This window comes from Schistocerca nitens, chromosome 5 (genome assembly GCF_023898315.1).
Source record: "Schistocerca nitens isolate TAMUIC-IGC-003100 chromosome 5, iqSchNite1.1, whole genome shotgun sequence".
NCBI classification, from domain to species: Eukaryota; Metazoa; Arthropoda; class Insecta; order Orthoptera; family Acrididae; genus Schistocerca; species Schistocerca nitens.
The window spans coordinates 637,684,048-637,711,644 of NC_064618.1; the positions used below are offsets into that span (position 1 = coordinate 637,684,048).

Sequence of the window (27,597 nt, forward strand, 5' to 3'; positions counted from 1 at the left end):
ACATTGTGCCACCCTGGCACAGTAGCTTTGCACAACTTCACTGACTACCCTCTCACACCTCCCTCCTCAGTCCAAATTCCCATTCACACCGCAGTCCACTTGGTATTCCCACTAAACTCAAACAGCATTGCAGAGACTCTCCAACTGTATAGGAACAGCACATCAGCATCAAATGAAATTTGGGATCCTTCCTGAAACCCAGGCATAGGTGCTGTAACCAAATGAAACTATGTGGTACAAATTTTCATTTGTTACATCAGTCTGCATATATACATCATAGATGTTTGAGACTTGAGAAGATCTCTGGAATCATATAGTTTCATTTGATCTGATTTAATGCTAGGATTGTAACAGGGCAGTAGAGCCCATATGAAAGTGTAACAGAGATTCTTGAGGAACGTAAATGCAAATCTTTGAAGAAAGGCAAGGTTGTTCTCTCAAAACCGTGTTGCATGAAGAACTAGTATTTCATGGAGATTGTATGACAGTTCATCTGTCATTACAGTACATCTTGTACAGAAATTATAAGACTAACAAAATGGAGATTACAGGAAGTATAGTTAGTTAGTTGTTGGACACAGAGTCAGAAATATTGAAACAAACCGTTTTTGTGTAGTCAAAACCTAAAACCATATGCTTATGAGTTGTTACTGCAGGATACTTCTCTGGTAATTGCAACAGTCTACAGAGCCCCACTAGGAAACTTTCAGCTATTTATGAGAAATCTAGGTACATTATTGGACAGCCTGTCAGACAAGAAGAAACAGTAATATGCCAATATTTCAAAGTATCTTTCCTAAAAGATACAAGCAGGAAAAATGAACCATAATCAGTATTTGGGTTTTTCAGTCTAATTTCAGTAGTTAATTTTCCAACTTGGGTGCAGCAAGATAGCAGGACCCTGGTTAACAATATATTAATAGACAGTGTTCAGGCTGAACCAATTAATCTGTACCCAGTTTTTAATGGACCATCCAACCTTGATGTACAGTTAATGGAAATTAGCAATATAGCACCTTACAGCCCTGAGACAGGTTCCTACTAAGCAGTGAGGCTTATTAATGAGAACAGGATACAGTGTTTTAAGAGTAAGTTAAAAAGACATGATATGGGGTGAGGCATATATATGGAAAGAACACTAATGTCAAATTCACTTTATTCCATTGTGAATTTGTATCAGTATTTGAAAATAGCTACCCTAAAAACTTATGCAGAAAACATGGTTAAAAACCATGTAAGCCGTGGATAACTAAGGGAAGTAAGAGCTCACGTGCTGCTTGTCTACGATAACGTGGATTTTATTGGTGCTACAAGAAGCCAAGAAAACTGGCACTAATTGGGATATATTCATTTATTTCTGAGTGCTGCCAGAGTTGAGCTGCCCCTAGATGCGAATTGTTATGTTACACATTGTTAAGGGTAATGGTGCCAACACTGTGGCAAGCAGCTGATGTTACCTCCCTTCAACACTCCTCTTCCCTTGGAAGTCCTAATACAGGGGTAATTCACACCTCCTGCCGTTTCCAACAGCCACCACATGAATCATCAACTTACCATGATGGTGTAGTTGAAAAAGCAAGAAAGTATGTTAAAAATATCATTCCATAAAACTTCAAGTAGCAACAACGTCCGTCACTGAAATTAACAACATTATAAAAAGCCTAAAAAACAAAAGCTCAGCTGGTGTTGATGGCATTTTAAACAGAATACTGAAAAATTTCTCTAACTTAATAAGAAATTTCCATAATGATATAAGGTGCCCCCCTACCCCAAACCTGTCACCTTATATATTTCCAAAAAGAAACAAAATGTGGGAAATGGAATTGGCTAGGGTTGCACCTGTGTGGGGGCTCATACAATGGACAGGAGTGCATAATCTATGAAGGTCAAAGAACACTACTTTCAACACAGTCATTTTTTTAATGTACATGTACGTTTTTTTCCACAGAAATGAAAACTAGAGGTGCTGTTACTACTGGCAGAACTGCTGTCAGTGTCAAACAGGAAAATACACTGTGACAAATTTCATAGGTGTTTCAGACAGTGCTTTCCCTGCATTGGTGTGGCTTGTGACGTTTGCAGTCATCTCGTCAATATGCCGGTCTTCAGTAGTGAAGAGAAACTAGATATGATGTTAATTTATGGCAGATGTCACAGAAATGCAGTAACAGCTGTAGCATTGTGCACTGAATGCTACCCAGATCGGCTGAACAGTACCCAGATCGTATCTCATGGAAACACTCAGCTGGGTGCCTGGAAAGTGTTGTGTACAAACACAGCAACTAACAATTTGTACAACAGATTGCACACAGTTCTGGAATAAGCTGTAGTAGTGTTCGGAGAATTTTGCTTAGGCATACATTTCATCCGTATCGCATCTCACTATACCAAGAAATGTACAGGAAGACTTTTGCACATCAGTGTCGTGAGGTCATTCTACCTACATGATACGTTGTTTACAGATGAAGCTTTGTTGACAAAGAATGGTAGCATGAGTTTGTGGAACATACACTACTGGCCAGTACAAAATAACAAAATCCCCCCTGGTTTTGCTCAGTTGCTCATCAGTGATTGTGGGGTTTCAGTGTTTGGTCTGGTCTTCATTGGAATGCATGTTATGGTCCCTATTTTTATCAGGGAACATTAACTGAATGGCAATATGCATCATTTCTGGAAGACACACTCCCTCTTCTCGTGGAGGACATGGTATTGGAAACATGTCTATCAATGTGGTTCCAGCATGATGGGTGCCCTGCACACTATGCATGTGTTTCCAGGGAAGTTGTAGCTGCAGTGTTTCCAAATAAATGGATAGGATGGGGAGGTCCTGTGAGCTCACCAGCCCAGCTGCCTGATGTGATGCCGCTAGACTTCATTCTGTGGGGTGCAGTGAAAGAATGTGTGTACTACAAATCCCCAACAAGACCAAAGGGTGTGGAACAACATATTACTGCTGCACGTACAGCGATACCTGTGAAAATACTACAATCTGTGCACTTCTCACTTGTTCACTGTCTCCACAAGTGTACTGATGCAAACAGTGGACACTTCAAACATCTGTTGAGGTGATGGAGGTTCATTGGATATGATGTTACCGATTATTTGTGAGTGTGTTTTCCTTGCTGGATGTCATGCACACATGTGAAATTTCTGTGGGTATATGCCACTAATAATTGTGTTTAAGACAGTAGAAACATGTCTTGTCAGGAAATTGTACCTCTAATTTTCATTTCTGTCAAAAACATGTGCCATTTAAATAAATATATGTTGAAAGTGATGTTTGTTTACTTTTATGGATTGTGCTGCATACCTGCCCATTGTGTGAGTCCCTGACAGGAGGCTGGAGGACAGTGCAGGCAACCCTAGTCCTGCAAAAAAACCATGGTGCTGTTGTCATCCTTTAAGTCTAATATTTCAGAATGTTTGACGTTAGAACAGTGAAACCAAGTCTGCTGTCAGTAATTGTCCCTCAAGTTTTCAATTCTGTGGAAAAAAACATATATGTGCCAAAAAATCTAACTTTTTGTAGGAAGTGATGTTCATTGACCTTATGGATTATGCATTCCTGCTGCCCATTGTGTGAGCCCCTGACAGGTGCATTCCTGACCAATTGCATTTTTCACATTTTGCTTCATTTTGGAAATATATGAGTGACAGAGTTAGGAGGGACATCTTGTATGTTATGCATCACTGGCAAAGGGAATTTTTCCAGGCAGATTAGAATATGTAATTGTTTAACCTTTGTATAAGAAAGGTGCAAGAAAGATACAAATAATCATCATCCAGTTTCTGTACTGATATCTTTTTCCAATATATTTGAGAAAGTAGTGTACCTGAGAGTAGTCTCACACAAGGGTGCCCATGCCTGGAGGGAAAGGAAAAAATATGATGTAATCAAGTGTTTCTCTTTGAAGAAATGATTTAGAAATTGGTATTATGTAAGTTTTTAACAGGGTTGGAACTGGAACTTTTCAATGGTTACTTAAAAGTTGCCACTCATCTTCCAAAATATTAAAGATACTCCATACCCCTAGGTCTTGGTCTTCCCTCTACAAACAATTGTATGGGTGTCATTGGTCTCACATTTAAGTAGAATCAGTTTATTTAGCTTATCATAGTTTGGATTGCAGCAGGGTTGCTTGATTGAGATTGCTATTTATACATTTACCCACCAAATATTACAATCTGTAAATAATAAAATATCACCATTTGGCATTTTTTGTGATCTTTCCAAGGCATTTGGTTGTGTATATCATGTTACACTCTTAGCAACACATGCGTTTTACGGAATTGATGGCTTTACCCACAAGTGGTTTGAATCAAACAGAATTCAAAACGTTATGATCAGTAATTCAGACAACATTGAAAAGGTAAAAAATTTTAGCAACTGGAGAGACATCAAAGATTGAATCTCACAGGTTTCAATTTTGAGTCCATTCCTATTCCTTACATATGTGATTTACCTTCCACTTAATATTCAATAAGCAGAATTGGTACTTTTTGCAGATGATACTAGTGTTAGAATGACTCCCAAGAGAGAAAGCAACACAAGAGATTATTAATGAAATTTTTCAAAGAATTATTAAGTGGTTCTGTGAAAATGGACTCTCCTTGAATTTAGAGAAAACACACTACATTTAGTTCCGTACAACGGATGGAGTCATTCCAATAATTGATGTAACACATAAACAGGAGTCAGTAAGTAAGGTAGAATTAACATTATAGCTGCACGATCATAGTACGTTCACTGAGGTGACAAAAGTCATGGGATACCTCCTAATATCATGTCGGACCTCCTTTTGTCCAGTGTAATGCAACAACTTGATGTGGCATCAACTCAGCATATGTCCCATAAATGCTTGATGGGCAAACTGTGAGGCCAAATCATTCAATTGAATTGTCCAGAATGTTCTTCAAACCAGTCACAAACAATTGTGACCCAGTGACATGACATCATTGTTTGGGAAGATGAAGTCCATGAATGGCTACAAATTGTCTCCAGGAAGCCAAACATTTCTAGTCAATAGTCAATTCAGTTAGACCAAAGGACCTAGTACATTCAGTGTAAACACATTTCACACCATTACGGAGCCACCAACAGCTTGCACAGTGCCTTATTGTCAACTTGTGTCCATGGCTTCATGTGGTCTGCACCACACTCGAATCCTGCCATCAGCTCTTACCAATTGAAATCGGGATTCATCTGACCAGGCCACAGTTTTCGAGCATCTGGGGCCCAACGGATGTGGTCACAAACCCAGGAGAGGCACTGCTGGCAATGTCATGCTGTTAACAAGGGTACTAATGTCAATCGTGCTGCCAGATTTCACTGTACTGTCCTAATGGATAAGTTTGTCATAGATGCCACATTTTTTTTTTTTTTTTTTAAAAAAAACCACGCAGTGTTGCTTGTCTGTTAGCACCGACAACTCTGCTAATGCTGCTGCTATTGGTCATTAAGTGAAAGCTGTCCATGGTGAGAAGTGATGCCTGAAATTTAATATTCTCGGCACTCTCTGGACACTGTGGCTCACGGGATATTAAATTCCCTAACGATTTCCAAAATGTAAAGTCCCATGCAGCTAGCTTCAATTACCATTCTGTGTTCAAAGTCTGTTAATTCCCCTCGTGTGGCCATAATCACATGTCAGAAACCTTTTCACCTGAGTGCAAATAACAGCTTCACCCATTGCAGTGCCCTTTTATAGTTTGTGTACACGATACTGCTGCCATCTGTATAAGTGTGTAAAGCTGTCCCATTACTTTTATCACCTCAGTGTATATTCACTAATGAAATTTGTCATAAATAATCCATCGCAGTTTGAGAAGAATTGTGAAATCCACAGCTACAATACCAGTTGTTCAAGCTGTCAGTGGCTGAGAAAGGAATTTGATATGCAGCAACAGAAGAAATTTTTGATCATCTGCTCAATAACATAAAAAGTCTGACATGTAGCAAAGCAAGTTTTAGATCTAACAAAATCATTTCTCCTGAATAACTCCATATATACCATTGATAATTTCTGTTTAAAAACTGGTAGCCTATAATTTATATAAAAAGGGATTGAGCTCATATCAACTCAATGAGATTATACTGGTAATGGTAAGGTAGTAGTCACCCAACTTCATGTCCCATTTCCTTTGCAGTGTAGATGGATTCACCTACCTTCTTCACAATTATTATCTCGTGCTTGGAGAAAAGTTCATCCCTCGTTTCAGCAGGAGAAAACTGAACAACCTTATTTGAAGCCAAAATGTTCAAATGGCTCTGAGCACTATGGGACTTAACTTCTGAGGTCATCAGCCCCCTAGAACTTAGAACTACTTAAACCTGACTAACGTAAGGACATCACACACATCCATGCCCGTGGCAGGATTCGAACCTGCGACCGTAGCGGCCGTGCGGTTCCAGACTGTAGCGCTTAGAACCGCTTGGCCACTCCGGCCAGCATCTGAAGCCAATCCATGATGTCTGCTGTAAACCAATTCGAAGCTGGTATTCTGTCAATGTTGATAGAATGATAGCTGGAATTATCCAGTACAATAATGCATACTACTTACAAAGAGTGTAACAAATTAATGAATCAATTCTTGAAAACAACACCATTCATTTCCAAGTGCTAATCAGACACAACAGAACTCTTACGATCATGAAACACAAGTTTTGCTCCTGATATAAAAACGATATGTGTGGATCCAGAATTAGCCACAATGAGCCGACCAGCTCGACTTTCAGATAGTTTCGAGCCTCCATATTTGTTCGTATGGTTTTGTAAAATCCAAGATTCATGCAAATATTTATTTGTGTTAAGCCATATTTTGTAAAGTGAAAGGTGAAACACTGTTTTTAAGGTCTGTCCTCGGTGCACCTAGTCAACGATCTATCACGCAGTCACGATCTACACCCGTGGGTACTGTGCAGCCTACAGCTCGTGGAAGACCTATCAGCACCGATGCAACAACGACAACTGTCGAACATGAGGTTACTCCACGTTCACCAGCACCAGTCGTGAAACAGCCTGTGTCGGTACAGTCCCTGCCAAAGGAACGCAGAGGGTCTGCTGATCAGAGTGCTGCAGGCACGTCATCTAAATCAGTATTGGTTTCAAGTAAGCGGTACGTTTGCATAGCTCATTCTCAGTGATATACATTTGCTTATGTATTAGGATTGTTTGTAGCATAATTTGTGTGTGTAGCAGGCATAATTTGTGTGTGTGTAGCAGGATTATTTGTTAAGCTGTGTGATTTTTCACAATAATATTTAATATGATGAAGCTACATTCTTGTTTTTCTTGGCAGATACTAAATGGTTCAATCTGCAGCAAAATGTTTGTTGTTGTTAGAATTCTTGATAGGTTAAAACTGTGCGTTGTTGTTAGAATTCTTGACAGGTTAAAACTGTGCGACAGATGGAAACTCAAAATCTGACCTTCAAATTTTGTGGGTAGTGCTTTTACCAGCTGAGCTGTCCAGACATGCCCCATGATCTGTCTCACAAAGTCAGTATGTTAGTATAAAAGGTAATTATATCGGTTTACGTTCCAGTTCAACGCAGTGTTTTATTATTTTGTCTAGCACACTCCTTATTTTGGACATAAAGCATTTTCAACAACTGTTTATATGAGTCTGATTAATTAGTAGCCTCAGTTTCATAAAATTTCTTTATTGTCACAACTGATTTTGCCTCCCAGGCCTTCTCAGGTGAACATCAATAAACCTAAATATAAAATCACGAATAAGATGTGTCTTAAAAGTGGTAGAAGCAGCTACACTAAGTACAGCTATGAATAATTTTGCATTACAGCTCTGCTTAATTTAAGTAAAATTTTTATACTTAACAGATGTACATAATTTACACAGTAGAAGTAGTGTTGTATGTCAAGGAGTGCTTGGGGCACACTGATGGAGCAGGTACAAGGGGGAGGGGGAGTAAAAGAAGTTGCCAGAAGATGTCAGGGAAGACATACTTAACAGCTATTGACATTGGCAAAAAAATAATGCATGTAAGGTAGCATATGGCCCATAAATATAGTGTCCAGTAGCCATTGCTCGTTGCAGATCAGTGAAGGAGAAAAAGCACTCCATAATGTCCTCTCTTGTCTGAAATCACATTCCTTTCAATGGCCTCAAGTTTGGGGACAGCCAGAAGTCAGAAAGGGCTAAATCGGGAGAGTAAGGAGCCTGTTGAAGCACAGGAATATAGTTTTTTTTTGCCAAAACGCTCTGAATCAAGTGCGAGGAAGTGTTGGAACATTGTTGTGATGGAGGCGCCAATTTCCTATTGACTGCAAGTCTGTTCTCCTGTGCCACATAGCATCACATAGGCAATGGAGGCCATCCCTGTTGTACTCTTTGGTGATTGTTTGACCCTGTGGTATGTACTCTTGGTGTACACGCCTTGGGAGTCAAAAGAAAATAGTCAGCATCACTTTGATGTTGCTGTGCAGTCGATGGGCATTCTTTGGTCTTGCTGACGAACAGTGCTTCCACTGTGATGACTGGTATTTGGTTTCAGGGACGTACTCATACACTCAGGACTCACTAGTGAAGTTGGGGTTCGCTGTGGAGCTCAGCGTGTCCTGTGAGACTTCAACATGAACTTGCGTTTGCTCTACCGTCAGCAGCTTGGACACGAATTTTGCCGACACTCTCTTTGTGGCCAAATCTTTGGTCACAATGGAATGTGCTGGAAAAGTTGGTGTCCCCTCTTGCCCAGTTTCTCTGATAGTCACACGACGGTCCCGAATCATCACAGCATTCACTTTGGCAGTGGCGTGATCATATGGGCATGTTGATGGCTGACCGGAACATGTCTCGCCATCCACCAATGTGCAGCCATCTTTAAACCAGTTGTACCACTCCTTAATCTGTGTGATGCTCAGAGAATAGTCACCGAAAGCCATCCAAATAGTTTCCACCTGGCTGTCGCCCAGTCTCTGGCAGTATTTGATGCAGTAGCACTGCTCCAGTCATTCCAATCATTTCCCTTGCAATGAAAAACCGACATTGCCACTACACACTACCTCATGCATCTGCTGCTAACTAGCAACTGATGCTGTCGACAGGTGGGGAAAATTTCACACATGCACACAAAGGTTCAAGGTCAGTTCATGCAAGTGCACTAGATTCAAATCCATCTGGTGTTTCCAACAGAATCATGATTTGTTGTTTACAAACTCAGCAGATTCAAAGAATTATGTAATCAGGCACATACTTAGCAAAAAATGCTGATCAAGGAGTGATTTTCACTTACATCAAAAATTATTAAAATAAATTTTTAAGCAGCTAGAGCTTCTATTTAATGAGGCAGTTTCAATCTGTAAGAGAATTTCGACTATTTTACATCTGGTGGCCCCATTTCTGAGTTCTGTGTATCATGGTATGAATTGACTGGTAGGAGCCATTTTGTTGAGGATGAATTAGTTTGTTTCTGTTTTATAAAATTGTCATTATGTGTTTTTCACTTGTCTTGTGAATTACTAAGAATCGTAAATTGTGTTATGTAGATTGAAGACAATACTTTGCCAAATTTGACATCATTTGTAGTATTCGAACATTATTTTTAAGTAAGATCACGACATTTTCAAAATATTGCTCTAAACATTCCAAACAAGTGAGTAGAAATGCTGACACTCTTGAATTTTCAATCATATCCCCCCTACATACTGCTATTTAATGTGGACAAAGTAGGAGGTTAATAATGTTCTTTGACTTAAAAACCAATTATAAAAATAACTTACAGTATTTGTAGTTAAGTGAAATTGATGATGATTCATGGCAATAACTACAGTACTTTTATCTGAATAAACAAATAAAGGAACTGAACTGAAATCGATGTTGCTGGAGAATTGACAAGTAAGCTGAAATATTTTGAACATCTTTTATTCTTATGTATTTCTTACCATACAATAAAATGAGCATTTCACAATGCTGTAACAAAGTTCAAGCAGCCTGTAGCTATCTTCAGACTAAAGGCACATGCTGCAAGCAGTATTCGTGACACCACAATGTAAAATATATAAAAAAAATAAACAAAATAGCATAAGACAGTCATTTAAACTTTCATAAAGTGTGCTTCTTTAGTATCATTAATTAGTTGTTCAATAGCAAGTGGGACAGCTAAATTTGCGATAACTGATTTGTTTTTGTTTGAGAGCATGTTCTATCAGTGGTGCATTCTGTCAACCTAACACACTTGTTGTTCGTCACAGTGTGTTATGGAAACGTAGCTCTTTGCCTTGTAAATTGTTTTTCCATATATGTAGTTGTTTTTATTGAAAAGTAGCTACCAATTTTAACTCATCAATTTATTTTGAACCGAAAGTTCATGTTTGTTTTACTTCATATTAATTACATTACTGATTCATCCTGTGTTAAATTCCTCACCAGAAACTGTACAGTCAACTTTCTCACCATATCCTTCGTGAACTGTAAGACTTATGATAATTTATTGGTTACTTTATACTTATATTTTCCCATGATAGACATAGGAAGTACTTCAATACAAGTGATCAAAATGATAGTTCAGAGTGTATACGTTCCGGGACAACTGGTAAATCGGGATAAACCCATAAATTTTTTTATCTGGAGAAAATTGGGAAAAACCTGGGAATTTTTCATTTTTTTAGTCTTCAGTTAAATTTTTGTGATTTTGACTGGTAAGAAGTGATAAACAGCAAAATGCATCAAAGGCTTTAGGACGAAGACTATGGAATACTTCATAACAACAAACTGCTTCCGCAGAGCGTGACATCACAACTGTTTACATTAAGTTTGTTTTGAGTAGTTGCTCGTGCACATGTGCAGTTGAGGTACACATGAGCAGTACCTTCTTCCACTTCTGGCTACTTGAAGTCTGGCTGCAGCAGTAGCCAGAAACAGTCTTGCTACCCAGAAAAAAGCTGTCAGATTCACCCATGTGCAGAGCACTCTGGGTTTTAATGGGGAAGAGGATAGTGATCTGTGTTTATATTTAGTGATTTTGCTGTTTCCCGATGTCCTATTTCCTCTTCATTTACAGTTCACACATCAAACGAAAACAAAACAGACTTCTGTGGCCGGGAGCTATCACGCACTTTAAAATACGTGCACATAATCACGTAAGGCTGTTCTTAGTTTCAGTTTTCCGATTTTATTTTATTTCCACATTTTTGGCAGTTAAGCATTAATCGCCTTGCAGAACAATGAAGTTATTTTTGTCAGTTTGCTAAATAAATGTGGCTTTTATTAATGTTTTCTGCTGATGCAGTCAATTGATAAAAAATGAAGCATTTCATTCCACACTATTGGCTAGTTTCAACTGTTCGCTGAATTTCAAATGCACATTTTCATCTCCTGGCATGTATGGCATTATGCCATAATAACAGGGTGTATACAATCCGGGACAACCGGGAGATCTGGGAAAAACCGGGGCATTTTTTCATCCGGGAGAATACCGGGAAAAACCCGGGAATTTTTTAGAATTCTGGGAATTTTTCATTGTTTTACTTTTCAGTTAAATTTTTGTAACTTTGACTGGTAAGAACCAATACTCTAACAAAGAAAATAACTGTATCTCGCTACTGCAGCATAATACTGCAGCAATAAAACACAAACGAGAGAGAAAAAAAAAAAAAAATAAAACTTAAATGCACCATATACAAGAACAAAATACAGTGTTCATACAAACGTCTGCCAACAGCAAAATGTGTCAAAGGCTTCAGGAAGACTATGCAGTGTTTCATAACAACAGATTGCCTCCGATGAACGTGACATCACAACTGTTTACATTAGATTCGTTAGAGCAGTTGCGAGCGAGCTTATGTGCATACGCATTTGAGTCGCGCATGAGTAATACCTTCTCCCGCTTCTGGCTACAAAAGTGTGGCAGTCAGCTGTATAAGCAATAGCAGCAAGCAGCCAGATACTATCTGAAAAAATTTTACTGGTGTGCCTAAGCTGCCAGATTCACGTATGTCCAACAGGCGCGGAACTATTGGGCGGGGGCAAATCAGGGTATCTGCCCCGGGTGGCAGTTTCGGGGGCGGGGAGGAGGGGGGGGGGGGCAATTCATATTATTGAGTAAAAGGGCCTTGTTTCACAAAGCGCCTAGCATCCAGCGCACTTTGCTCTATCGATTACTCATATGATTCTGAAGGCATCCCTGTTGGTTTTTCATCAAATTCTGATTTCTGAATGAATCGTAAGTTGATTTTTGAATGCGTGCATAGTGTACGTGATGTCTCTGCCAGAGGAGTCCCCGTCGCATCTAGAAATAAACTTCACTGCAAACAAAAGGGCATGGGTGTATACGAGCTGAGCGAATAAAGCCGAAAGGGTGAATGACAGTCGCTGTTTATTTGGTTGACTGGATTTGCAAATGATCAGGGTTATTATAATTACTAGCGAATTCCATAGATTCAGACTACCAGAGTGGAAATAAACGACTAACAGGAATAACAGGTCACAAAGATTACGTATTGTCTTCTCCGTGATCCAAGAAAATGAAATTTTGACAATTTTAGGCCAAACCTCTACACTACTAAGGGCCACTTATACAGTTCCCGGCTAGCAGCCGCTAAAGTTCTATTCTGGAAGTAGCGCGGAAAAAGCGTTGTACGAACACGTAATAACGTCTAACCGGAGAATAAATGTGGGATAACTAAACCGGTGATTGTGGCAGGATTAGTGAAGTTAACAAGAGAATAAATTTTGACACTGGCAGGAATAGCTACAGAATTCGTGATGACAAGATTGTTTGTTAGAACGAGGAAGGAGAAGAAGTGGGGATTCCCACAAATTACGGAAGAATATGACGATTCCAAATTTATATAAAAATTTCGTACTACTACTTTTTGATCTCATGCTTCAGAAGCTAGAGAGTATGAATGAAATGTGAAACTATTTCCTAACATAAAACTTTTTGATTGTACTATGCCTAATAGGCATTTGATATTGGTACCTCGTGAATTATATTCTGTCGCATTATTTTTATAACATTTTTATGAACGTTTATTTGGTGTGTGTTACAAAATTGCTGCAATATTATGCAGGCCTATTTCATTTTATCCAGCAGTGACAAAATACACATAATCAGATCGAGAAGCCACACCAGTCTTGGGTACTATTTGTATTAACAGCTTTTTTCTAATATTAGACAATGACATTTCATTTTTTAATGTAGCAAAATGTTGACGAACTTTGATGACGTAATAGATTCCTTCCCAGAAAGAAAAGTACGCCATATAAACCTGTGACAAGATTAGAGAGGGAAAAAAGCAAGGACTTTAAGGATTGAAGAAGTGTGTTCTGTCTTGTTTTTACTCGTTTTATGTATCCTATATTTAATTTTATGTCACACGAAACAGCAAGTTATTAGCTAATAGGCAGTAAAGACTGCAAATTTTCTGAAGAGTTCTTGTTCTGCCGGTTACAAATAATCCCATCCACTATTAATTGTGAGATTTTTTTTTAAAGGGGGCAGGACGTCAAACCAGCTGACTGGGGCAGGAGAGGCACCACAGGACATTTTAATTTCCACATGTGATAATACGGTACTGGTACTCCAAGAAATTTTACATCTGAATCTTGACATACGAATGTGCACTTTAAGCCGAATTATGCATTTTAGTAATGTTCACAAAATTTCCATGCTCTTGGAGTATCTTCTAATGTCTTGTTTCTTGTATGACATAATGGAAGATCTTTTAATGTTTTACAAGTACGAACGTACGGGCTTCCTGTGTCATCGTAGCTGCGCAAGCGCGGCGACGCCTGTCATCTGGCGCAACTGCTGAAACGAATCTATTTCTAACAGGTTGCAGGAAAATTTTCCAAATGGTTGTTAGTAAAGCGTTATTTTCGAGTAAAGTAATTTACATTGATACAAGATGAACGCCGTGCGCGAATGTCTGATGAATTTCTTAAATCACAGAGCGTTTGACTCTCATTCAAAAATCAAATCTTTGAGGACGACCATTTAGAATATTTTTGAGCCCAGAAGATCAGACATTTATGTCGTTGATAAAAATTTTACTGGCGCATTTGTGTGATGTATCTTAAAGTGTAACACACGCAAAAAATATCAACATTATGTGTGAAAGCTTAGCTTCTCTTGCAACTTATTAATCTTAGAGACCAACATTATATGTGAAATCTTTTCTTTTCTTTTCTTTTCTTGTAGCAACGCTATGTATGTCAATTTAAACCATTACCTTTTCCTATTTGTGTGTTCGTGGTTCTTAAGTGATGTTGCTGTTGGCTGACTACATCACGTGTCCTATGCTCCGAATATCCGCTGTCATCGGCTGGCGAAATCGCTTGACGTGAGCTATGACTGGCTTACAAAAGCACATCACAATCTCGATTTCAATCCTTCGGAAAGTAACATGCGGTGTTTGGTGTAATTTGAATTTATACTTTCGTCATACAAAAATGTGCAGTGTACATCTTGCTGCACATCAGACATCTTTCCAAAACGTGTTCTTTCCCCTGCGTTTCGGTTTCGTTTTCTAAAGTTTTCCTTTTTTCCCCCTAAGGTATTTCCGCTATATATATATATATATATATATATATATATATATATATATATATATATATATATATATATATATAATAGAGGGAAACATTCCACGTGGTAAAAATATATCTAAAAACAAAGATGATGTGACTTACCGAACGAAAGTGCTGGCAGGTCGATAGACACACAAACACACACACACAAAATTCAAGCTTTCGCAACAAACTGTTGCCTCATCAGGAAAGAGGGGAAGGAGAGGGAAAGACGAAAGGATGTGGGTTTTAAGGGAGAGGATAAGGAGTCATTCCAATCCCAGGAGCGGAAAGACTTACCTTAGGGGGAAAAAAGGACAGGTATACACTCGCACACACACACATATCCATCCACACATATACAGACACAAGCAGACATATTTAAAGACAAAGTGTCTTTCCGCCGTCCACCTAACCTTCGTAACCTCTTAGTTCATCCCTATGAAACCCCCAAACCACCTTCCCTACCCTCTGGCTCCTATCCTTGTAACCGCCACCGGTGTAAAACCTGTCCCATGCACCCTCCCACCACCACCTACTCCAGTCCTGTAACCCGGAAGGTGTACACGATCAAAGGCAGAGCCACATGTGAAAGCACCCACGTGATTTACCAACTGACCTGCCTACACTGTGATGCATTCTATGTGGGAATGACCAGCAACAAACTGTCCATTTGCATGAATGGACACAGGCAGACAGTGTTTGTTGGTAATGAGGATCACCCTGTGGCTAAACATGCCTTGGTGCACGGCCAGCACATCTTGGCACAGTGTTACACCGTCCGGGTTATCTGGATACTTCCCACCAACACCAACCTATCCGAACTCCGGAGATGGGAACTTGCTCTTCAATATATCCTCTCTTCCCGTTACCCACCAGGCCTCAATCTCCGCTAATTTCAAGTTGCCGCCACTCATACCTCACCTGTCATTCAACATCATCGTTGCCTCTTCACTTCCGCCTCGACTGACATCTCTGCCCAAACTCTTTGTCTTTGAATATGCCTGCTTGTGTCTGTATATGTGTGGATGGATATGTGTGTGTGTGTGCGAGTGTATACCTGTCCTTTTTTCCCCCTAAGGTAAGTCTTTCCGCTCCCGGGATTGGAATGACTCCTTACCCTCTCCCTTAAAACCCGTATCCTTTCGTCTTTCCCTCTCCTTCCCTCTTTCCTGATAAGGCAACAGTTTGTTGCGAAAGCTTGAATTTTGTGTGTATGTTTGTGTTTGTTTGTGTGTCTGTTGACCTGCCAGCACTTTCATTTGGTAAGTCACATCACCTTTGTTTTTAGATATATTTTTCCTATGTGTAATGTTTCCCTCTATTATAACTATATATATATATCACACAACAGTTTGTTGCGAAAGCTTGAATTTTGTGTGTGTGTGTGTGTGTGTGTGTGTTTGTGTGTGTGTGTGTGTTTGTGTGTGTGTGTGTGTGTAATAATTTCGTGGTGCTCAATGGCCTGGAGAAGGTGTTCCAATTGGGCATCACATCGGCAGCTTGTATCTTCGTAGCCAATTGTCCAATTGGGGAAAGATGACCCACAGTGCAGTGTGTAATCTGAAGCACAATTCATTTCTGGTGATTCTCCACGTTATTGACACACACACACACACACACACACACACAACAGTTTGTTGCGAAAGCTTGAATTTTGTGTGTGTGTGTGTGTGTGTGTGTGTGTGTGTGTGTGTGTGTGTAATAATTTCGTGGTGCTCAATGGCCTGGAGAAGGTGTTCTAATTGGGCATCACATCGGCAGCTTGTATCTTCGTAGCCAATTGTCCAATTGGGGAAAGATGACCCACAGTGCAGTGTGTAATCTGAATCACAATTCATTTCTGGTGATTCTCCACGTCATTGAGAGGTGAATGCTAAGTTAAAAGACAGAGGTGAATGCTGAGTTAAAGAAAATCTGCGATCTGGGTATGTTTCAATCCCACAACTTTCTGCTTTTCAGATGTGCACTTTACTTCTAGACTACAATGCCTGACTTGGATTCAGCTCAAGCCTCACTGCTCTCTGGAGTCACGGCAGCTGTGCCGCTATATGGCAATGTCATTCCAAAATGGTTCAGAGGTGAACTGAACTGCCGGACGTCAGTGTCTAAGGGGCACAGTATTTCAACAAATATTCACATTGTCATCATCAGGTTCTCTGATGAACTGACTGATGGTGGGCCCGGCACTGTGCTTTTATCCCCTGCCCCTCTCCCTTTGATCAGCAGCTGTGTCAGCTGTCCACACACAGCATCCATAACCCCACTCATCCTGCTGACACGATGCTCCGTACTAGGTTTGCATCCACATGTGCATACTGGTAGCACCTCTGCTATTCCTCCACCTGCCCCCGATGTCAGTTTGATGTCTGGTATCTCATTTCTCTTCTTGATCATTCTGATAGTAGGATCCCATGCCTACTTGGGATGTATGTGCTGTCACAACTTATCAGTGATTACCTTATTACTGGAATCTTAATGACACAGTCCCAGAAGTTGGACATCTGTTTCAGAACCTAGGTTATGGTCATAGTCCATTCCATGCAGTTCTATCAGGCAATGTTCTGTGACTGACAATCTGTTAAACTGCTGCAATCTGGTACGCAGTTGGTGTTCGACAGTATGCACCATCTGACCTATGTATGTCTTACCACATTGGCAGAGTATTTTGACAGACCCTGGATTTCTGTAGTCCAAGATCATTTCTCACAAGATGTTTCTGGAGAATTCGTTCTGTCTTCCTAGATAACACGCCACAAAAAGGAATATATGCAATCACTATGTCCTGAGAATCCTCTTCTGATTCCGCCAGTTGTACAGAGGGCATGGAACGAAGGGCTCTTCAAATTTGCCGCTCCTTGAAGTCACTCTTCAGGAAAACTGCTCTCATATGTTCAAGTTCTTTGTTGAAACTTTCATTCTCAGAGAGGGTGCAAGCCCTTTTGAGCATGCCATTCCTTTGAGCTGGGTGGTGGCAGCTGTCTCACATTTAAGTATAGGTCGGTGTGCGTCTTCTTTTGGTACAAGCTGTGGCCCAAATTGCCATCTTGAATGGCATTGTTTTTGCAGTGATGGCTGGCTTTAATTCATCATAGTTCGATCAGTTTGTACAAAATATTTATAAATTAGGTACATGAATCAATCAGTCCATCTATTAGTGAAAACTGGGTCCTACAGTTTTGGTGATATTATCCCAAACATACAGAAAGAAACTGCAGCCCTGGTCTGTAATTTATGTATGTATAGATTTCATGTACTGTACATGTTTCGAACATTACATTCTTATATCTTGGTATATAAAAGTGAAAGACTCGTTCCACCTGTTCTCAGAGCTCCATATAAATTTCAAAAACAAGGCAGAAGGCAGTTGTGTTGGCAGAAATAAAAGTATGAATAACAGTGGATTAGTTACATCAGTCTAATGCCACTACTAGAGTAAATCCTGCATTAGAAATCCTTCATAGGTTTCTGCCATTATTTTACACAAGCTTGCCTGCTAAATGGCTGCATGCAGGGTTTTGGTAGAACCCAGTTCATTGCAAAGGAACCAGTGTGACCATGTCATAATGGAAGATAATTTTAATGAGTCAGTGATGAGTTTAGGTATGAACTGTGATGTGCTCAATATCTTGATTTTAATGTTTAAACTTTCATAGACATTTTGTAATTTTTACTGTGCGTAATATCACAAGGAACAGTATCAGTACCTTTAAGCATCAGTCCGAATGAAACCTATCCACCGTATTTACTCGAATTTAAGCCGCACTCGAATCTAAGCTGCACCTGAAAAATGAGACTCGAAAACGAGGAAAAAAAATTTTCCCGAATCTAAGCCGCACGTGAAATCTGAGACTCGAAATTCAAGGGGAGAGAAAAGTTTTAGGCCGCACCTTACAAATTGAAACAAAGTTGGTCCATTGTAATATGAGACACAATTTAGGTCGAATGAATGACTATACAGCTATAGTAGTTTGGTTCGAGTTGTAAGCTTAGCAGTTAAGCTTTACCAGATTGCCGTTGCTATGCGTCAGGCGCTCCGTCCGTATTTATACGGGAACCCTTCCTTTTTCACATGTTTCGTCTGGTTTGAATTGATTGCTTATTTTTCTTTGATCTGATAAGTGCCGTTCTCTTTGTTATAGGTGTTTACGTCACTCAAAGCTGAAAATGCATTACTGTACTGTGTCATGCATTGTTTGTCTCATTCTGATAATGAGTGTTTACGACCTGTCGCCACTCGCGGCATGGCTTGCTTTTGTGCGCGCTACCGCTGCTTACAAGAGTTTAGTGAAAATTTTTTCTCCGTTTCAAAATTTTTGCAGACGCCTCTTTTGTATATTACATTCTGCACAGAAATTAGTCATCTTAGATTTAAAAATCTAATCAATTGCCGTGTTTCGTTTCTGACTGTATCACTATTCGGCATAAGAATAATACGAGTATAAACATGACATGATATGTATATTCTTCCGCGTTTGCTGTTGTTTCACTCTAGTTTCGTAGTTTATTAGACAGACAGGATTTAAATGAGATAGCAGCAAACACGAAAGAATACATGGCAAAATGTTTATATTTGTATTATTATTATTATTATTATTATTATTATTATTATTATTATTATTATTATGGTGAAGAGAATACTGCATGTCATTCACAATTCATAAAAGTTCCTATTAGCAACCATCTCTTCTCACAGGTAGGAAAAAATTCAGAATGCAGAGTTGGCCATATTGACAAACATCCCAAACAGTCTTGCCAGTTGGATTTTCGTAGTACATTGAAATGCTGCTACATTCGAAGATGAACAATACGGAATTTGTATTTACTTCGTTGGATAATGTATGAAAATGCAGTGGTCAAAACTCAGGGCGGAGAAAAAAAAAAAGCTCGTCTTCCACCTTTTTTTAAATTTATTTACTGACGCAGAGGTTTTGGTGCCAGTATTTAACTTTGTGCCTGCGAAGCGCTACATATATTCGACGACAGAAGTTAGTTGTGGCGGCACCTACCAACATTTTTCAGAACTCCCGCTTTGCACTCTATTCTAAGCTGCAGGATTTTGGATTACAAAAACCGGGAAAAAAATGCGGCTTAGATTCGAGTAAAGACGGTAATTGACCTGCGGTCGTCGCACGGTGGCGTTGGAAGCAGTCCACATATGCAGAGGTGTCTTGGTGCAGGTCAGAGTACGGTGCAGCGAGTAAGTGTGCAGACGTTTCCAGAATGCTAATGGTGACTGGGTGTTGAAAATGGCTTAAAGAACACATATTGATGACATAATGATGGGTAGAATACTAGGGTGACTGGAGGCTGGCCAAACACAGCAGATTGTAACACAGGCCCTCCATGTGTCACAAAGTGTGATCTCATGATTAAGGCAATGATTCCAAAAGACAGGAAACGTGTCCAGGTGCTACAGTACGGGACGTCCACAGTGTATAACACCACAAGAAGACCGATATCTCACCATCAGTGCCCGCAGACGGCCACGGAGTACTTCAGATACCCTTGCTCGGGACCTTACTGCAGCCACTGGAACAGTTGTCTCCATACACACGGTGTACAGACGACTGAACAGACATTGTTTATTTGCCCAGAGACCTGCAAGGTGCGTTCCACTGACCCATGGTCACAGGAGAGCCCATAAAGCCTGGTGTCAAGAACACAGTACATGGTCATTGGAACAGTGGTCCCAGGTTGTATTCACAGAAGAGTCCAGGTATAGTCTGAACAGTGATTCTAGCCAGGTTTTCATCTGGCATTAACCAGGAACCAGATACCAACCCCTTAATGTCCTTGAAAGGGACCTGTATGGAGGCTGTGGTTTGATGGTGTGGGGTGGGATTATGATTGGGGCATGTACATCCCTGCATGTCTTTGACAGAGAAACTGTAATAGGTCAGGTGTATCGGGATGTCATTTTGTACCAGTGTGTCCACCTTTTCAGGGGTGCAGTGGGTCCCACCTTCCTCCTGATGGATAATAACACATGGCCCCACTGAGCTGCCCTCGTGGAGGAGTACCTTGAAACAGAAAATATCAGGCAAATGGAGTGGCCTGCCTGTTCTCCAGACCTAAACCCCATCGAGCACGTCTGGGATACTCTCGATCGACATATCGCTGCACGTCTTCAAACCCCTACAACACTTCAGGAGCTCCAACTGGCACTGGTGCAAAAATTGGAAGGTATACCCCAGCAGCTGCTCTACCACCTGATCCAGAGTATGCCAACCCATTGTGCGGCCTGTGTACATGTGCATGGTGATCATATCCCATATTGATGTCGGGGTACATGCGCAGGAAACAGTGGCATTTTGTAGCACAAGTGTTTCAGGACGGTTTTCTCAACGTATCACCAATATTGTGGACTTACAGATCTGTGTCGCGTGTTCCCTATGTGCCTATGCTATTAGCGCCACTTTTTGTGTAGTGCCACGTTGTGTGGCACCACATTCTGCAATTATCCTTAATTTATGAGCATGAGTGTATGTTAATGGAAAATTCTATGAAAATGTAAAGAATTTAAGAGTAAAGGCAACAACTAAACAAACTGCAGATATGTTGCGTCCTCAACACACACATAAACAAGGCTGATAACATGCTAGCTTTCGTACAAGTCCTATTTTGAACTAGAGATTTTTTTATAAATAATTTAAACGACAAGGGTGACAACTCACCAAATAATAGGGGCGTGGGCAGCATTGTGCAAGCCAATTTCTTGTACATTGCAGCTGTGCAGGTTTTTTTACATTACTTAATTTTTTTGTAAGATATTCTTACAACATAGCTTAGAAGCAAAGACCTGGCTAAATTGTGTGAATTTTCCCCTCAAGCTTTTTATTGATATCTGGGCATTTTGTATCACTCAGTGAATTTATAAAATTTTCGGCAAAATTTATAATAATGTCCAATTATCAGTTTCCTCATGTCTCTGTGAGGCAGTGTAGATGACATTAGAACACTAGCATGAGAAAAATCCCAGGATACTAGATCTTTGTGATCTTACTCTTGGGGCTTTTGATGAGGTTGAGGCTTCACAGGCTTCAGTAAATGTAAAAAGTGAGTGCATGAATACTTTAAACATTAATGTGGCACTTGTCATATAATGAGGTGAAAATATTCCATTTGTAATGAAGGATTGCTGGCCGCTGTGGCAGAGCGGTTCTAGGCGCTTCAGTCCGGAACCGCGCTGCTGCTGCAGTCGCAGGTTCGAATCCTGCCTTGGGCATCGATGTGTGTGATGTCCTTAGGTTAGTGAGGTTTAAGTAGTTCTAAGTCTAGGAGACTGAGGACCTCAGATGTTAAGTCCCATAGTGCTTAGAGCCCTTTTTTTTAATGAAGAATTGATTAGTGATTCCAGCAGTCCCACAGTGGCATCCTTTGCATTGTAGTACTATTTGTAATTGCTTTTTTCGCATTTTGTAAGTTCATGTCCATATACCCTGTCACCATGGCAATTCACCTCTAACACAGCCCTTCCCTCATCCATTTTCTAAGTAATCCCAAGCTTCCAGTTACAATTTTCTGTATTGAAAATTACCGAGAGACTTTTTTGAAGGCAGTTTATCTTTTGTAAGAGGGCTTAGAAATTCATTGTATACTTGTTTCTTAGTTGGATTCATCTTGCTTCCTTTTCTTCCTACCTGTCAATACCAAACTCTTTATTCAGCCATGACATCGGTCCTTTTTGAAATACAGTTTTTGTTAGTATACTTGCCAAGCTTTGATGCATGTGAATTACATTATGTGGTTATGACTAAGATGTATGAGCTTTTCATACTATCTCACTGTTAAATTTGGGGAAAAATTTGAATTTTTACTTCATGGAGAACAGTCATTTAATTTTTTCACTAACTAATATTGAAAGTGTCTTTCATTGCCAACAGTTCACTTGAAGATAAATGTGTGATAAAGCGAATATGACTTTTACCTTTAAGCAGTGTAATATATTTTTCTTTTATAGTCTGATATTATACAGGCAACATAACTTGGCACTTTACACAGGGGGGGGGCCTCCTTTTTGGAACAAAGATGTAAGCCAGAGGTTGAAAATACCGCTAGAATTATAACGTTCTTTCATTTATCACACGCTCAGTTTTGAGCTCTTATATGCCCATCTTCAGGTGTCGTAACTTGGTTCTGTGACCTCGAGTGCTGCGGTGGATGAGTACAAGACGCAGTTGAAAAGATGTAAGCAATTTGTGATAGCAATGGTTACATGGCAGATAGCATACAAAACAAACGTGCAGCTACATTTCTGTGAAAGCAGAGCAGAGTTGATACACAGAGGTGACAATTGCTTAAATGATTTCATGTTGCCAAAATCTTATCGCTGTTTCAATTAATCTTGTGAACAGGATTGTTTACTAAGATGGAAATGACTTAATACCAGCTGACTTTTACCAGTTCCACTGCTTCCAGAACCCCACCCCATTGTGCACTAAGTGCCAAGTTACATTGCATGTATAGTATGTTATGCTGTAGTTAGAAGTTATTTAGTTTTATAGCAGAACTCACTTCAACATATGAAATTGTAGTAAATGTTTATTTTACCTTTTTTTTTTTGTAATTCTAGGGGTCCTGCAAAGGCAAAATGTGTAAAGTCATCAGATTCAAATTATGTGATTACACCCGTCAATTCATCAGCATTCCCAGCTCCAGGTGGTGCTGCACAGTTGGTGGAAGCACCTACATTTCGGCCCACTGAGAAAGAATTTCAGGACCCCCTTGAGTTCATAGATAAGATACGACCAATTGCAGAGAAATTTGGCTTATGCCGTGTTGTTCCACCTCAGAATTTCAAGGTTTGAATAAAAGAATAGTAAATGATTTTCTTTAGTGTAGTAGTAATAGTAACAGTAATAATAGTTGTAACATAGAAGTAGTAGTAACAGTAGCAGTAGAAGTAGAAATTGTGGCTAAGGTGTTCAAAAAGCAACAGAACCTAATAGGAAAAATATTAGCTTACAATAATAGCTGATAGTGGCATACATTCTGCAATTCACGTGATAGAATATGTCGCTGCATGTATTGAGTGGTTTCAGCCATACATTGTTCGCTTTCTTTGTGCAGTTCAAGAATAGTGTGAGGATGAGCTGTGTGAGCAGAGTCCATAAGAATCCCCCACAAGAAGAAATCAAGTGGGATAAATCAGGCAATTGTATACTGCAGCCCTTTAGGATGGGTTGTCCATGAAAACAATGAGCTGAGAAAATGTTGTTGTTGTTGACTGTATGAGCAGTAACATTGTCTTGCTGGGACCACGAGTACTATATTACACAGCAAGGTAAAGTGGTTACCAGCCATAGTGGGAAATCAGTTGGTCACATTACTTGGTTGAGTCATGTTCCAGTTCAAAGTAATCCGCATTGTTAGCTGACAGTGTGAGCACAGAATGTGAGTGAAACGTGACCACCGAAAATACCTTCATGGCTAGCCACATTAATTTGCTGTTGTAGTCATTAATTTTACCAAGAGAGAGAGAATCAGGAGTTGAGTGTGTCAGTAGTGTAAAAATTGAAGGAGGGACACAGTGCTGAGCCGATCAGCACTAAAGCAGAATAAGTAAAATGCATATAATAAATATTTCATCCATGATGTAGATAAATGTGTTATTAGACAACAATTTTTTAAATACGATCTTTGCAAAAACTTCACAGCTTTTGTCACACAGAAGCAGACCTCCAGGCTAAGAAAGAAACTCTGAGAAAAACTGTTCCACCTATGAAATTTCATTGTTAAAGGTTCCAGAATGAACGAATAATTATGTGTGGACATGAGAACACAGTTACAAAAATAGCATACTTCATTAGACTTTTTATAAAAAGAAATGAACATCATAATTAAATAGTTTCTTTAGACAAACTGTGGATTCATACACACTACACTGTGAATAAAAGTTGCAAATTTACAGTGTGGTGAGAGAATTGTCAAATAGTGTCAGGCAATAATTCTTTTCACGTTCACTTCTCTCCTATACTTGTAACAGAAAAACTTTGGACTATCATGTAGAAATGGACAGAAAGTACATAGAAACAAGGAAATTTGAACTTTTGGCATTAATTATTTAAGGAGTATAAACCATCTGCTCTAAATTGCATTGACAAAATTTTACGGGAAGACTGGTTCCCTTCTGACTGCTGTCACACTATCTACACATAAGTCCTACAGAACTGATCTGGAATCTTGCAAACAATAAGATCGATAGTTCTAATACATCAAGAATATGAATCTAATAGTGGAAAATCCAGTATGGAATGTAACAATATTATGATAAGGAAAGTTGCTACTCACCATATAGTGGAGATGCTGAGTCACAGATAGGCACAAGCAAAGGACTCTGACAATTGAAGCTTTTGGCCATTAAAGCCTTCATCACCAATAGGCACATACACATGCACACGTGTGCACGTGCTCGCGCCCCCCCCCCCCCTCCACACACACACACAAACACACACACACACACACACACACACACACACACACACACACACACACAGGAGTGCAGTCTCAGGCAGTGTTTCTGTTGTCTGACACTGCAGTCGTGTGTGTGTGAATTGCATTTGCTTGCGTGTGTGTTTTTTTTTTTTGGGGGGGGGGGGGGGGGGGGGGAAAGCTTCTATTGTGAGAATGTTTTGCCTGCAGAGTGCGTCCTTATTGGGCCAAACGGATGGAAGTTGGAAGGTACAAAATCTAGGCTCTAGGATGAATGAGGAAGAGTAATCCAAAAAATGAAATTTTGTCAGCTCCTCTTGGGTTCACATACTTTGCCTTGCGTTGCCATGAAGAAGGAGAAGTTCGTTTGCATTTTTGTGGTGATTAACATGCAGAAATTATTTCTTGAGGGTAGCACAGTACACTTCAGATTTAATCATTTCAGCATGAAGGAGGACATGAAATAGAAAAATCCCCTCAGAGTACCAAAAGACTGTCACCATGAATTTACCGCCTGAGAGTGTAGTTTTGAAATTTTTCTTTGAAGAAGAGCTGGCGGGCGCTACTCCAGGGATTGCCATTTTGTTTCCAGATCAATGTGATGAACCAATGTTTCATTGCTTGTGATGATGTTTAATAAAAAATAAATAAATTGTCAAGCAGCCTCTTAACATGCAAGCAATTCTCCACAGATGATCCTCCATTACTCTTTATGGTTTCGTGTTAGGCAACAAGGAACCCAACAGGCAAAAACCTTTGAGTACCCCAAGTAGTGGACGTGTGTGTCAACACTACCAACAGAGGCGCCCAATGGTGTAGCGAGGTGTTTGATTGTGATCCGTCTGCTACCTCAAATAAAGAGTGTCCACACATTCCAACATCGCAGGAGTCACAGCTGTGTGCGGCCAGTGGGCACTTGGGAGATCAGACAGGTTTGCGCAGCATTGTTGCAGTGATAACAGGCACCTCACCAAATGACTCATCATGCTTTTATTTAGTGCCAGGTCTTCGTAGACATTATGCAGATGCCTAAGGATGTCTGCAGTGGTCTGATTTTCCGCCAAAAGAAACTCAGTGACTACTCTCTGCTTGGAATGCCCTTCCATTACAAATGCCGTTTTGAAGGCTACTTATAGCTTGACTACTTATTGGAATGTCATGAAACTATAAAGGCTGAAGTGGAAATATTCCACAAAATCCCACAACAAATTCCACATTTTATCAGCCAATACTGGCTGAAGAAAATGTGTTGCATTGCATATTGAACACCCCTCAAAGACAGAAACATAAAGGGAGGATTTTCATCGACAATTGATACTCCAGATGATGAGTCAACAGACACAGCTGTTGAAGACAGTGATTTCAGGGGGGAAGGTCATTTTATGGATATTGCCAGCAAAACAATGAGAGCACTCTTGGTGAGATAAATTGTATGCCATTTCTTTGTTCTTATTAGTGGACACTTCACTCAGTGGCACATACAACCGTTTAACATGTGACATTGATCTGCTTATAAGAGTACTGGACTGTACGGCAGTAATGCCTCTCCATGTTTCTGTGGCATGAAGGTACTGCCATGCTGACCAAGTAACCATTTTGCTATGCTGGGTAATAGCTGATTATCATGTATGGTGTCTAAAAAACGTTGCAGCGTCTGTTTGTAGTGCTCAATGAATACCGATTACCTTCAGTGAAGAAGATCATTTTATGATTACTGCCAATGAAGCATCGAGAGCAGCCATGGTGAGATATATTGTATGCCTTTTTTCATTCTTCTTATTAACTGGGAGTACACTCAGTGGCACTTAAAACCGTGAAACATGACATTGCTCTGCTCACAAGACTGCTGGAGTGTCCTCTAGTAATGCCTCTTCTCCCTCCTCCTCTGACATAAAGGTGCTGCCATGCTGGCCAGGTAACCAGTTCACTTTGCCAGGTAAGAACTTATTTTCATGTATAGTGTTTAGATATTGTTGCATCATCTGTATGTGGTGCTCACTAATTACTGTGCCATGAAAGAATGTAATGACTATTTGGCTATGTGATGATGCATACCAGACACACAGTTCTTGAGTGTGTAGAGGGGATTCTTGCAGCTGATGTACTTTTTTGTGTAGACCAAATGCATATTGAACACCCCGTGGTGGTGGTGGTGGTGGTGGTGGTGGTAGTAGTAGTAGTAGTAGTAGTAGTAGTAGTAGTAGTAGTAGTAGTAGTCATAGTTTCCTTTAATTCGTGGAAAGGCTGTCCCTTAAGGTCAAAAAATTACTTTATTTTCCCACACATTTCTCTTTGACACTAATGCATCTTGTCGAACTGCATGTGCATTCCATTTGAAGTGTGATTCAGGAATATTAGCAGAATATATATGTCACAGCCTTTCAGTTGAATTTAATACATTCATTAGATTCAGAACATTTCCCAGTCAACAATATCTTTATATCTCAGAGTAGGTTGAAGCCAGATAATGATAATACTAAGGAACATGGTAGTTTGTCCTACAATTTTTAATAAAAATCCACTGTAGATTTGTGGGCAGACAAATTGTCCTGATTCCCCACCAGAGGGCTCCCATTTCTTTGTTTTGTGCTTGACTGCCACGGGTCCCTGCCCCATACAATGCTTCTTCCCTTT

The 27,597-nt window shown here is 39.9% G+C and overlaps 1 protein-coding gene across 1 annotated transcript in view; it reads left to right on the top strand.

The window, feature by feature from the left end:
• The window catches only part of LOC126260636 (uncharacterized), a 206,337-nt gene that overhangs the window by 76,762 nt on the left and 101,978 nt on the right, over positions 1–27,597 (top strand). Inside the window, exons 12-13 of the mRNA XM_049957973.1 lie at positions 6,853–7,116; positions 23,105–23,333. Coding sequence (XP_049813930.1) covers positions 6,853–7,116; positions 23,105–23,333 — 493 coding nt within the window. The remainder of the gene's footprint in view (positions 1–6,852; positions 7,117–23,104; positions 23,334–27,597) is intronic.